Source organism: Brachypodium distachyon, chromosome 1 (assembly GCF_000005505.3).
Source record: "Brachypodium distachyon strain Bd21 chromosome 1, Brachypodium_distachyon_v3.0, whole genome shotgun sequence".
Taxonomy (NCBI): Eukaryota; Viridiplantae; Streptophyta; class Magnoliopsida; order Poales; family Poaceae; genus Brachypodium; species Brachypodium distachyon.
The window spans coordinates 8,452,685-8,463,865 of NC_016131.3; the positions used below are offsets into that span (position 1 = coordinate 8,452,685).

The window sequence follows — 11,181 nt, forward strand, 5'->3', positions numbered from 1 at the left end:
AGTTTTATTACTTTCTCCGTCCAACAAAAGATGTCTTAAATTTGTCAAGATGTATCTAGACATGACTTAGTGTATAGGTGCATTCAAATTTATTCAATGTTGAGACATCCTTTGTTGGACGGAGAAAGTATTAAATTCTAGATGTTAATACTCCCTCCATCCCATATTATTTGTCCCAGATGTAGTACAACTTCTTACATTTAACGGAGGGAGGTAGTAGAATCAAATGTGTCCTGATTTTCAGTCGGGGAAAAGGAAGAACAAAGTGATGTGTGAACGTGTGCATTGTTTGAAAAAAAACTTTTATTTCAGTGGAAATGATGCGTGTCTTGGTTTGCTCTATAGAAAGAAAAAAAATGCCAAGATCAGCACCGTGCTGTACTCAAACCAAAGTCCGTCTACAACCGATCGTGTCACGAGAGCCCAGGCGATAAAATCCCAACAGTATCAGCTCTAGTTGGGCCAGACAAGATGTTTAGATTGGACCTCATAGAGAAAGGGCCTCGTCGATCCACACGACTACACGAGAGCCCCCCTAAAGAAAAAAGACTACACGAGAGGCGAGCAAACTGAAACCGAGCCGGAGCAGCAACAAAACAAATGTACCGTCGCCTCACCCCCGCGGCCGCGCTCAGTGCACTCCGGCGGTTCTCCCACCTCCGCCTGCCTCCCCCCGCACCGGACCCCAGGCTCGCCTTTCTCCGCTCCGAGCTCGAGGACCTCGACCTCTCCCACCCACCAGCACCAACTCAACCATCACCCCGGGACCAATGGCGGGTAACCGAAGAGCCGGGAAGTGGCGGCGTTCTCACAGTGGGCAAACCGGAGGCCGTGGAAATCGCCCACCCGTGGACGGAGTGGGTGGCGCTGATGGAGCTCCTCCTCCAGAGGGGCCACCTCGACCCCTCCGCCTTCGCCGGCGCCGCGCCGTCCAAGGACTCGAACCTTATCCGCACCGCCTGCCTCCGCTTCGGGCGCGAGCGCCCGGACCTCATCAGGTGAGCTGGCTGAGCTTGGAGGAATCGTGCTTCCTTGAGTCTGGGACGGCGTGCTTCGAGCCCGCTGTCATTGTCTGGGCCTATTGTTTAGCTGCACGCGAGATGTTTGCTGAAATGTGCCAGCAGCTTGCGCTGCCTTCTTTGTCCCTCACAGAATGCATGGAAGGTGGTTAAGTGTGTCCCAGAGGGACAAAATTTGGCTTTCGTAGCTGTATTCTGGTTAACAAATGCAGCACTGATTATATCTCCTGAAAGCTATACCAAATTGCTGATATGCACTCTTCATGAAAATCTCCTAGATCACAGCTACTATAGTGTTTTTTTTGTGGGGTTTGGTAAACAGTGCTAACTACTAGTATCAGTGTATAAGTTTGAGCTAAATATCATTAAGTGCTCCCTCCGATCCATAATAAGTGTCTCAGATTTTGTACTTAGATCGGAGGAAGTAATTTCAAAGAATCTGAAAAAACGACTGAGTGAAAATATATTGGGTGCTCAACAATCAACATGTTCTACAACTGTAGAGAGATGCACGAGTCAATATATGCAATTTCAGGACAAGGTTTTAGCCAGTATAGGAGCGGTAGTTTTGTTGGCCTCCTCAGTTGCCACTCACCACACTCAATTACGAGAACCCTAAATGAGTGGAGTCATTCCAATATCCTTGTGTCATGCATGTAAAATTGAAACTCTGCTGTTGCAGGTATCTATCCAGATGGGATATTCAGATTGCTCTGCAGGGTGGGTGCCCCAGCATTGACAGGAAAGTTGTTAATTCTGGGAAGCGATTACGTGCTCATGTTGGACTTGACGAAGGAGAGGTAATTTCTGTTTATTTACCTTGTTTTTCTATATCAGTTTAATTTTAAAATTGTCTTCTTGTACAAATATTCTAGAAAAAATATGAACCAATAAATTGTTTCTTTAACCAAGAGAATCAAACACTCAAAACTGTCAGATGCAAGGACATATATGAAAACTACATGCGCACAAAGCCTTTTAGACTTAATGAAGTTCATGATATCTCAGACTTCAGATAATGGCAAATAAGTAGAAGTATTTTGATCTGTTTGCTTATAAAATGCACCATTTATATCTTTGACTACAGTTACAAGGTGAAAAGTTGCAAAGCTGTTAACCTTTTGTCCACTTTGTTTCACTCAATCAATGTGTATGAGCTTGAGAAAACATGTTGTGTGTTCTTAAATTATAATTTAGAATCCAACCTAAAATGTTGAAAGATCTTATGCTGCAAACTAGGAAAATTGTAGCAGTTATTGATGTTTCCTTTTAACTTCTGCGAGGGCTACTACTTAAGATTAAATTTATGAGACTTTGCTTTCAACATTTCCATTTCATATATATCTGCAAAGGCAATATACGCTTTTCTTTGCAAGAACTGTGCCTTCAGTTGCCATGCTGGAGACGATGTTCACTTTGCTTGCCTCGAACCGTGCTTTCAGTTGCCAACCTGCCATGCTGCTGGCGCAATCTTATTCTCCTTACTGGATCAGCAATTTTGCTTACATGTGAACATTTTGATTGCTTTAATCATGTGTCATAAACCTATGTTGTATATAGCACACCTCCAGCATCCTCTTACGTTGACAGAGCGACAGATTTGCAGCCAATGCAATTTAAGGGGAAGTTGTGAGAGGGCATACATAAGAGCTAGGAAGGAGGAAGTTGGCAGAAGTGTGGATGTTATGCGCATCCTTCTGACTTATGGTCTCGATATCATTACTGGTAATATGGGGAACAGAGCATGCCTAGACAAAACTGTGAAAGAATCCGTAAAGAAGCTACTTAATGAGATTGTCGAGCTCGATTCTAAGGGACCTGGTTCCAGAACTGATAAAGCTGCACCGCGTACGTCAAAACGTCAATCTGCTGTACCCATGAAGCAGGGTGATTGGAATTGTCCCAAGTATGTCAGAACATTGATATTTACCATGTTGTGTTTTCCTTCAAAAAGAATAAAGCTTGTGTTTATTTCCAGGTGCCACTTCCTGAACTTTGCAAAAAATATCAAATGTTTGCGTTGTGATGGTGAATTTCAAGAGAGATACCGGTTACTGCATGAGGACCAAGAGCATCTACCCCTGAAAAAGGGTGACTGGATATGCAACAGGTGAGGCTGCGAACTAGTCCAGTTTATGATTAAGATTGACTTGGATGGAGGGCACTGTTCCTCTTTCTCAACTGTAATGATCTTACATTTTTCAGGTGCAACTTTTTGAATTTCGCAAAGAATACACGATGCTTGCAATGCCATGACAAACCAACAAACCGTTTGCTCAATCCAGGAGAATGGGAGTGTGTCTCGTGAGTGATTATTTTTACTGTATATCATTGAATGCGCACATCCATTGCATTGTTTTGATGTCTAATGTCGAGATAGAACATAGGGGAAATGGTATTGAAAATGTCGAGCTAACCTTCCTGCATTGTGATATTACCTTGTAGTTTACTATCATAAGATCAACATAACAATATATCGAGTGATCTATGACAGGTGTAATTATCTGAACTTCAAGAGGAATGCATTCTGCTTGAGATGTGGTTGGAAAAGACCAAAATCATTAAACAGCCAAGATAATATTGAACCACATAATGATTTAGAACAGAATAAGCCTCCTACTATTTCATTTGTTGAAGATGGCATCCAATCAAGAAGGCGGCAAATTCTGCAAAAGAAGGATCCACTATCTGATGAAGATTCAGATTTCTGGAGCTCTGAGGAAAGGGATGATGACAGTGAGGACAGCATGCTTCGAATACACAAGGACTACAAATTCCTTGACAGTTTTCCCATTGTTGGGGGCAGGACTGCTATTTCCCAAGAACCTCTTGAGAGGGAAAAATGGAAGCAAGAGATGTCCATGGGAAACAAAGGGCTTCCAACAAAGGTATCAGAAGAAAGTAACCTGTCTTCTGTTCGTGTTCCGAGAAGCATGGAGATTGCTGAATCTGATGATGACGACGAGATTTCGTCATGGTTTTCTGGTGGGACTAATAATAGAAACCTGAATAGATCATAAACCATTTTTTTTGTAAATGGCGATAATTTGTGAAATTTTCATACTATGTAACTTTACCACTTTTCAGAGGTATAAAATTCAGTCAAAGATCATCTTTCACATGAGATCTTCACTATACTATTATTTTATTTGCCAGCAACTTCTGTAAGATCGTGTTATCTATGGGAACAACATTTATCGCATACTTAGAGTTTCCTACAGTACATGTTAGGGTATCCATCTAATTTATTTATTTTGCCCTTGATTCTCCCTGCTCATGCTGGCACCAGTAGGATCCTTTTGTAGGGACATCCAAAATCATGAGTATCTCTCTAGGAATAGATGAATGCTCAACAAGAATTTTCAAATGCTACATTATTTCTTTAAGAAAATGCAAGATACAATTTTGAAAACATATCCTGCAAGGTATAACAAAAACAGCTCAAACCCTTCATAGTAGGTATGCAACAAAGCCCTATTTCGTTGCAAATAAAAATACAGAAAATTGCTTGGAACTCACAGAGCATGAAAAATAATGCATGCAACATGCACAAGAGAACATTAAAAAAATGTTTGCAGCATATATGAAACCCTTCATAACATACTGCTGAGTGACTGCAATACCTCATTCATGCATATGCAACGACTAAGATATAAGTATTTGTAGCATATCAAAAACAAATGTAGCCCTACAAAAATTTCAAACTGACTAACCTTTATCCATCAACAATGGAGGCACCTGACATTACCCCTCTGGGCTAGTCGACTACAAATTCGACTCACCGCAGCCTTGTCGGACCACGAACCCATTCCCCATGGTCCAAACGCTTTTCCGAGCGTGGCACCATGAAGAATCACATTTTCAAGCTAGCTCACCATGAGGGCCCTCATGGTGTTAGGAGGAAAGAGGAGACGATGGAGAAAACTGGGAGGGTTGATGAGGAGAAGGGCTCTTGCGAGATGGGGTAAACAAAAAGAAGAGTGAGGAGACAAGATGTCCCGCGATAAGAAATATGAGAAATAGAGAGGAAAACGTGCGCAAACCACACCCGATCAATCCGCAGCCGAAAGATAAATCATTTACTCACAATTTTTCATGACATTTTGTTTAACTTGCCTCAGTTTGTAGAAAAAAGTACTATAAATTAGGCCATTAATTACGAAATCAAAACATGTTTAAAGATTGCGGTGGCACGAAAACTGCTTTGCGGGCAGCCAAATTATTCTCCAACCCTATCACAACTTGGGCTCTCGCCCTTTCGTGCTGTCCTGGCCCCAGTTCTTTCTCTCCCTCGCTGAGCTTCTCTTTCCTTCTCCCCCAATCCCAAGGACTCCACGCGGGTCTTCGAATATTCGCTGTCCTTGAAGCTCAGTAACCTCCGCGTCTAGTGCAACTCAGGGATTCCAGGGCGGGGTAGCAGTTGCAGCTGGAGGAGGAAGAGGGGTTCGCTATGGGGTCCGAGGGATCCGCTGGGGTCGTCGGTGAGTTTCTCCCTGTTCGCCGTGTACCTCTTACGATTTACGAACCGCTTCTTGTAGAACTTGCTTGAGATTCGGGTGGCAAGGTGTGGGTTCCGTTCGTCCTCGCCATTCGCCAAGAAGTCAAGGGTTCTTGGATTTTTGGGCCGGATTTTTTAGGTGATTTAAGTAACGGGGAGGGAGCGGAGGGATTGCTGGATTAGGCTGGGTTTCTGGTGGTCTGATTAGTTTTCCAGTATTTCATGGTAGCACTACCATGAAACCATCATTCCATGAGGGGTTGTAGCAAAGGTGAAATACTGGAAAGTCGTCATGCTGGGTTGATTTTGGATAAGGTATCAGGTTGATGGACCAGAGATCGGTCTGCGAAACGGTCTAGAGTTGTTGCTGAGGCCCAATTCACCGTTCTCACTGGTGTGAAACTTGGTTGAGATGTTTGTTCCTTTATGCCAAATCCAGGAATTGATGAGGTCCTCAATTGTTGGCACAGTTTTATGATGGACCTGTATGGATTTAGGGGGGGCAGCTGGATTTGTTGGCTGGACGTCAATTAGTTTCACATTATGATTATCTTAGATTTTTTTATGCAACTTCATGATATTCAAGACAACCTATGATCTGGACACCTTTTAGTATCCTTACGCCATTGTCTATATCTAGGATTCCTATTTATACTTTAGTGCTGCTCATTTAGAATCACAACCCACTCTTAGGGTATGTTTGGATAGAACAATATTACGATTTTGGATATCCATTGCAGACTAACGAATGTTTCTGAATTTTGAAGCAAATAAAGTGTAAAGATCACTCCTAAGAGTTATATTAGATGGAAGGTCTGTTTGTCCTTTCTCTATACTTAGAAACATGATTCATCACTTAAAACTCCTAACCGACGTACCTAAGATGTTGGCCCCAGTGATGCCAAATTCCGAGTCAGTCAAGCTTTGCCCGTTCTTTTGTCCCTTTATTGACTGTCTTGTGTTTTTTTTTTCAAACACAAACTGAGCTTGGGTTGTAGGACAAATCACAGCAAAACTCAAAACACTGACAACGACATATCTAGGAAAGTATTTCATGCTCGTGGGCCCTCTGCCTACGTATGATGCAATGGACACTGCTTAGCATGTAAACGTTATTATGAAAAGTTATCCGGTTTCACTCCTGTAAGTTCCAACTATACGATCATAGCACCAAGTTCCTTCCTACCTGGCATGGGCACTCATTTTCACATTGATTCCCAATAACGTGTTATACTTGACGTGCTGCTTGTGGCCAGCTGTGTGAGGGCATAGCTCAATAAAAGAATAACTTGGACGTAAGCAGATTATATATAAGTAAGGCTAGGATAAATAAGGTTAATTTCCTAAGAGATAAGATAGGTCTCCAGTTAGTTTACATATGTCGCCCTAAAAAACCATCAGTATAAACAGAAATGCCATACCAAGCAATGAGAATTATTAACTAGCAACGATCTAACAGTTCATCCCTTCTAAGTTCTATCCATCTTTTCCTCTGTAATATGGTGGGCCTACCCTCGCTCTTCAATCCTTGAACTAGCAACGATCTAACAGTTCATCCCTTCTAAGTTCTATCCATCTTTTCCTCTGTAATATGGTGGGCCTACCCTCGCTCTTCAATCCTTGAACCAATTACCAAACCTAGCATGTGACAAGTTGGGATGGAACCAACATCCAATTTTTCCAGGATGAAACCTTAACGCATACTTGTCTACCAAACACACAACTCATGAAGAGATGTCCATCGATTAAGAGTGTATCTCATCATTGAAGAACTGAAAACTTGAAGTCCACTAAATCAGTTTATTTTAGATGCTTCAGCTTGGACAATCAGGCCTGTCAACCAATATTGAAAGCTTCAAACAACTATTGACTCGATAGCCAATGTTGTTGTCATGTGGGGGCACACCTACAGGCGCAGGTCCAGGTCGGGCAACGACCCAGGGTCCAAGTCAACTTAGTTATTTTAAGTAATTAAGAGTCTGGACTTGGAGATGGAAATGTTTCGTCCCGAGGAAGGTTTTCCCTACTGTTTCTAATTCTGCTATGAGTCTATTAGGAGTTTGATTACAATTCTGTAAGAGTCCAGCTTGGTCTCCAAGTTTGTAAGGGCTATTTATAGTCCACCCTAGTCAATCAGTAAAGCAAGCAATAAAAAAATCCAAACCCTTGCTACCCCTTGCGCCTTGTGCGTCACCTATCCCTGCCATGGGGCAACGAGATTAGAAGCCTTGTCCTCCCGTAGAGCACCCCTACTTCCTGCGATCAAACCCTAATCCCTCGATTTCCCAAGCATGTTACAGTTCTACTGATCTTCGTTTCAGTGGGCGAAATGCTTCTTTCGTTTAACAACATGGGCCATCTGCCACCTGCGTACAAGTTGACCCTAAGGTCTTATGCATTGGTCTAAAATGCAAGTATTGCATCTAGGCAACTCGAATTAGCTCTTATGAAAAGAATGCTGCCATAGAAAAATATGCCACATAGCGAAACAAAGGAGGGTTGCTATGCGTCGTTATGGCATTAGATTAAGCAGCCCTCTTGCAATATATTTTTTGTGTGTGGGAGCTCTTGCAATGCTAGGCTATTGCTGTTACTTCTGGTGCTACATTCTCTCTCTTTTGTTCCAATTATGTTATCTATGATGCGGGCACACAACATAGTTTCCCATAAAGATAACATTTTTGTGCTATTTGAATGGTTAATTTATGTTCAAACTGCAATTGTTAAATTACTACTACACCCAGTTATAACCTCTAAAACAGCTTTTGAAACTATAAGCGCGACTGTTTAATAATCATAAGAATTGGAAAAAGCATAACTTTTTTGGAAAATAGAAATCTCTACAAAAATATATAGTAAACTACAGAATTGTGTTTTTCCTTTATTATTTCGTTCTTTAGAATTCAGAATGATGTGATCGGATTCATGTTTACCTTGCTTCAATGAGTTGCTTATAATATATAGGTTATTCTGTTGTACTGACTGTTATCTTATGCAGTTCCAAGAAACTTTAGACTGTTAGAAGAGCTTGAGAGAGGTGAGAAGGGCATTGGTGACGGAACTGTGAGCTATGGAATGGATGATGCTGATGATATATATATGCGCTCCTGGACAGGAACTATTATTGGTCCACCCAATGTATGTTGTAAAATACCCATTACTAGTTGGTGGATATCAACTGCATTTGTTTCTGTATGCTCAAACCAACTGATCACTGCATTTTTTTATATCTTGCAGACTGTTCATGAGGGACGAATCTACCAATTGAAGCTGTTCTGCGATACAGATTATCCAGATAAACCCCCTACTGTGCGCTTCCAGGCTAGGGTCAATATGACATGCGTGAATCAAGAAACTGGAATGGTACTCGTGCAAAATAAAAATAAAATTGTGAAGTTGTTGAGGAATGATGTTTGTCTTAGCACTTACCATGAGCTACTTTTCTAGGTTGATCCAAGTCGATTTCCCATGCTTGGAAACTGGCGAAGGGAACATACAATGGAGGACATCCTGATCAGCTTAAAAAAGGAGATGTCAGCCCCTCAGAATCGCAGGCTCCACCAGCCTCATGAAGGTATTGTCCTTCTCATTGTTGCTTCAGTGGCTGAGATCTACTTGGAGGAGCCACAACTCCACTTACGTGAAGTTGTTCTAGCTGCAAGAAGTTCTTAATCTCCAGAAGCTGATGCAGTTTCTGTTGCATGCTTTTGCAACAAACCACTTACGATAATTACCATCAGTATCTTCTTTATTACTTGCTGTAATCAGCATAAACTTAGTTATGAAAATATGCAGGCCGAAGTTACATAATACGGTAATTAGCGTTCCATCTTTTTCCGGTGCTGGTGAATGTTTCCTGGTTATCACTCCTGATTCTAAACCTGCTCTGATTTTTCTGCAGGTAACGATGATCAAAGAGTGGAACAGAAAGGACTAGCTATTAGATGTGTCATTATGTAAGATATGTGCATTGCAATGTACAGTGTTACACCGAGTAGCATCAGATGCGGAAGCTGAGAAAATCCAGGAAATCATGTAATTTGGTCGTCGCCAGTCTCAACATTCGATCTAAACTGCTCTATTATCGCAATAAAATGCCGATAACTTTGTTAATTTGTGTGCACAATGGTGAAACAGTTTCAGTAAATTTGAGAGCCATTGTGCCTGCTTTCTCATTCTGTTAGTTCTTGAGAACTTCTTTTTCTTCTGCATCGGTTCCATGGACTTCATGGAATGATACGATGGTTTTTACGCAGCTGCAAACCATTTGCTTACTTCATGCAGACACCACGGGATGACACTACATTTGCTGCTCTCCATAGGTATTTTGTTACGAGTAGCTTTTGTGTGTCCTAAACTCCAATATAGCAACCGAAATTGCATTTGAGAATATCGATCACAAAATGAAGGAGTGACCAATGGATAGGGCAATAAGAATGTCATTATTGCCAAGTTTGAAACAAAAAAAGAATCTCAATTCTTACAAAAAGATTGCTATTCGTAGTTCTGTTTTTAAAGAGAGGGGAACATATACTTAGTTTTTCTCGGTAGTTATTTGGAAAAACAAAATACATTTTAGACCTTGAACAAGGGTGTTTGGCCCGAACCCTATGCTAGAGCGAAACATTTATGTTACCCCTGAATTCCAAAACAGTCTAACATGGTGCTTACCCTAGTTTACCATTTTAGGGTATTAAAAATCTGAAAAACTCATGCATGTAGGGAAAGTAGGGAATGATACGAAATAATATCATGCTAAAATTTTAGCCGAAAACATGACCAATTTTGTCATGTGGAAAATTAACAAGAGATTTTTTTTTACCATATGTCCTATTTAGCAAGGAACACGAATGATCGCATTGTTCGACGAGCCTTTTCCGATTATCATTCTACAACCTCCCCACACACACATGAACTATTTAATTTTCTTTCAAAAACATTGGCTCACAAAATCACCCTTCAACCTTGGCCATAGCAAAAGTTGTAAAAATTCAGGAACGTAGATAATGCCACAAAAGGTCAGCAAACAATACAATAATTTGTGTGTGGGAGCAATCTTATTGATTAGAAGGGGGACGGAGAGGGTCGAATAGAAGATTATCAAATTTTATCTAAATTTGTTGCTTATTCTGAAATAAAACTAGGTGATCAAATCAACCTAAGCATGGATACTACAACAAGACCAATTTGCACAAAGTAACCGAAGAGTAAATGCAAGTCGCGAGACACGAGGATGCATAAAGTCAAGGCCTTATCATCGAACTAGGTCTTACTCACGCGTACCTACGTACCTAGCCCAACGCTCATGGTAGATCTCCTGCTTAGAGATATTTGACTCTTCCCGGTCAGTAAGTTCAAGAGCCATTGTGCCTGCTTTCTCATTTAGTTAGTTTTTGGGAAAACAAATTCTATTTCTGCATCAGTTTCTTGGAATTCACATAAATATACATTGGTTTGTTACTCATACAGTTGCAAACCATTCGCTTACTCATGCAGACACCGCAGAATGACACAATATTTGCCTCTTTTCATAGGTATTTTGCAAGCTTTTCTGTGTTTAGAGTGTATTTAACTCAAATGTTCTAACCAAAAATTGCACATGAGATTGTGAGAATATCGATCATGGTTCTAAGTAGAGATATGCGGTTGCATCTATGTCTAACT

The 11,181-nt window shown here is 41.1% G+C and overlaps 1 protein-coding gene across 1 annotated transcript; it reads left to right on the top strand.

The window, feature by feature from the left end:
- The first annotated feature begins 562 nt into the window (after positions 1–562).
- Positions 563–9,692, top strand: LOC100842812. The gene is made up of 11 exons (XM_024456742.1): positions 563–998; positions 1,702–1,819; positions 2,618–2,925; positions 2,998–3,129; positions 3,225–3,323; positions 3,514–4,036; positions 5,446–5,500; positions 8,516–8,655; positions 8,755–8,880; positions 8,965–9,091; positions 9,419–9,692. Exons 1-11 carry the CDS (start codon positions 601–603, stop codon positions 9,475–9,477), a joined length of 2,085 nt encoding a protein of 694 aa, XP_024312510.1. The 5' UTR covers positions 563–600; the 3' UTR covers positions 9,478–9,692.
- The last annotated feature ends 1,489 nt before the right edge of the window (positions 9,693–11,181 follow it).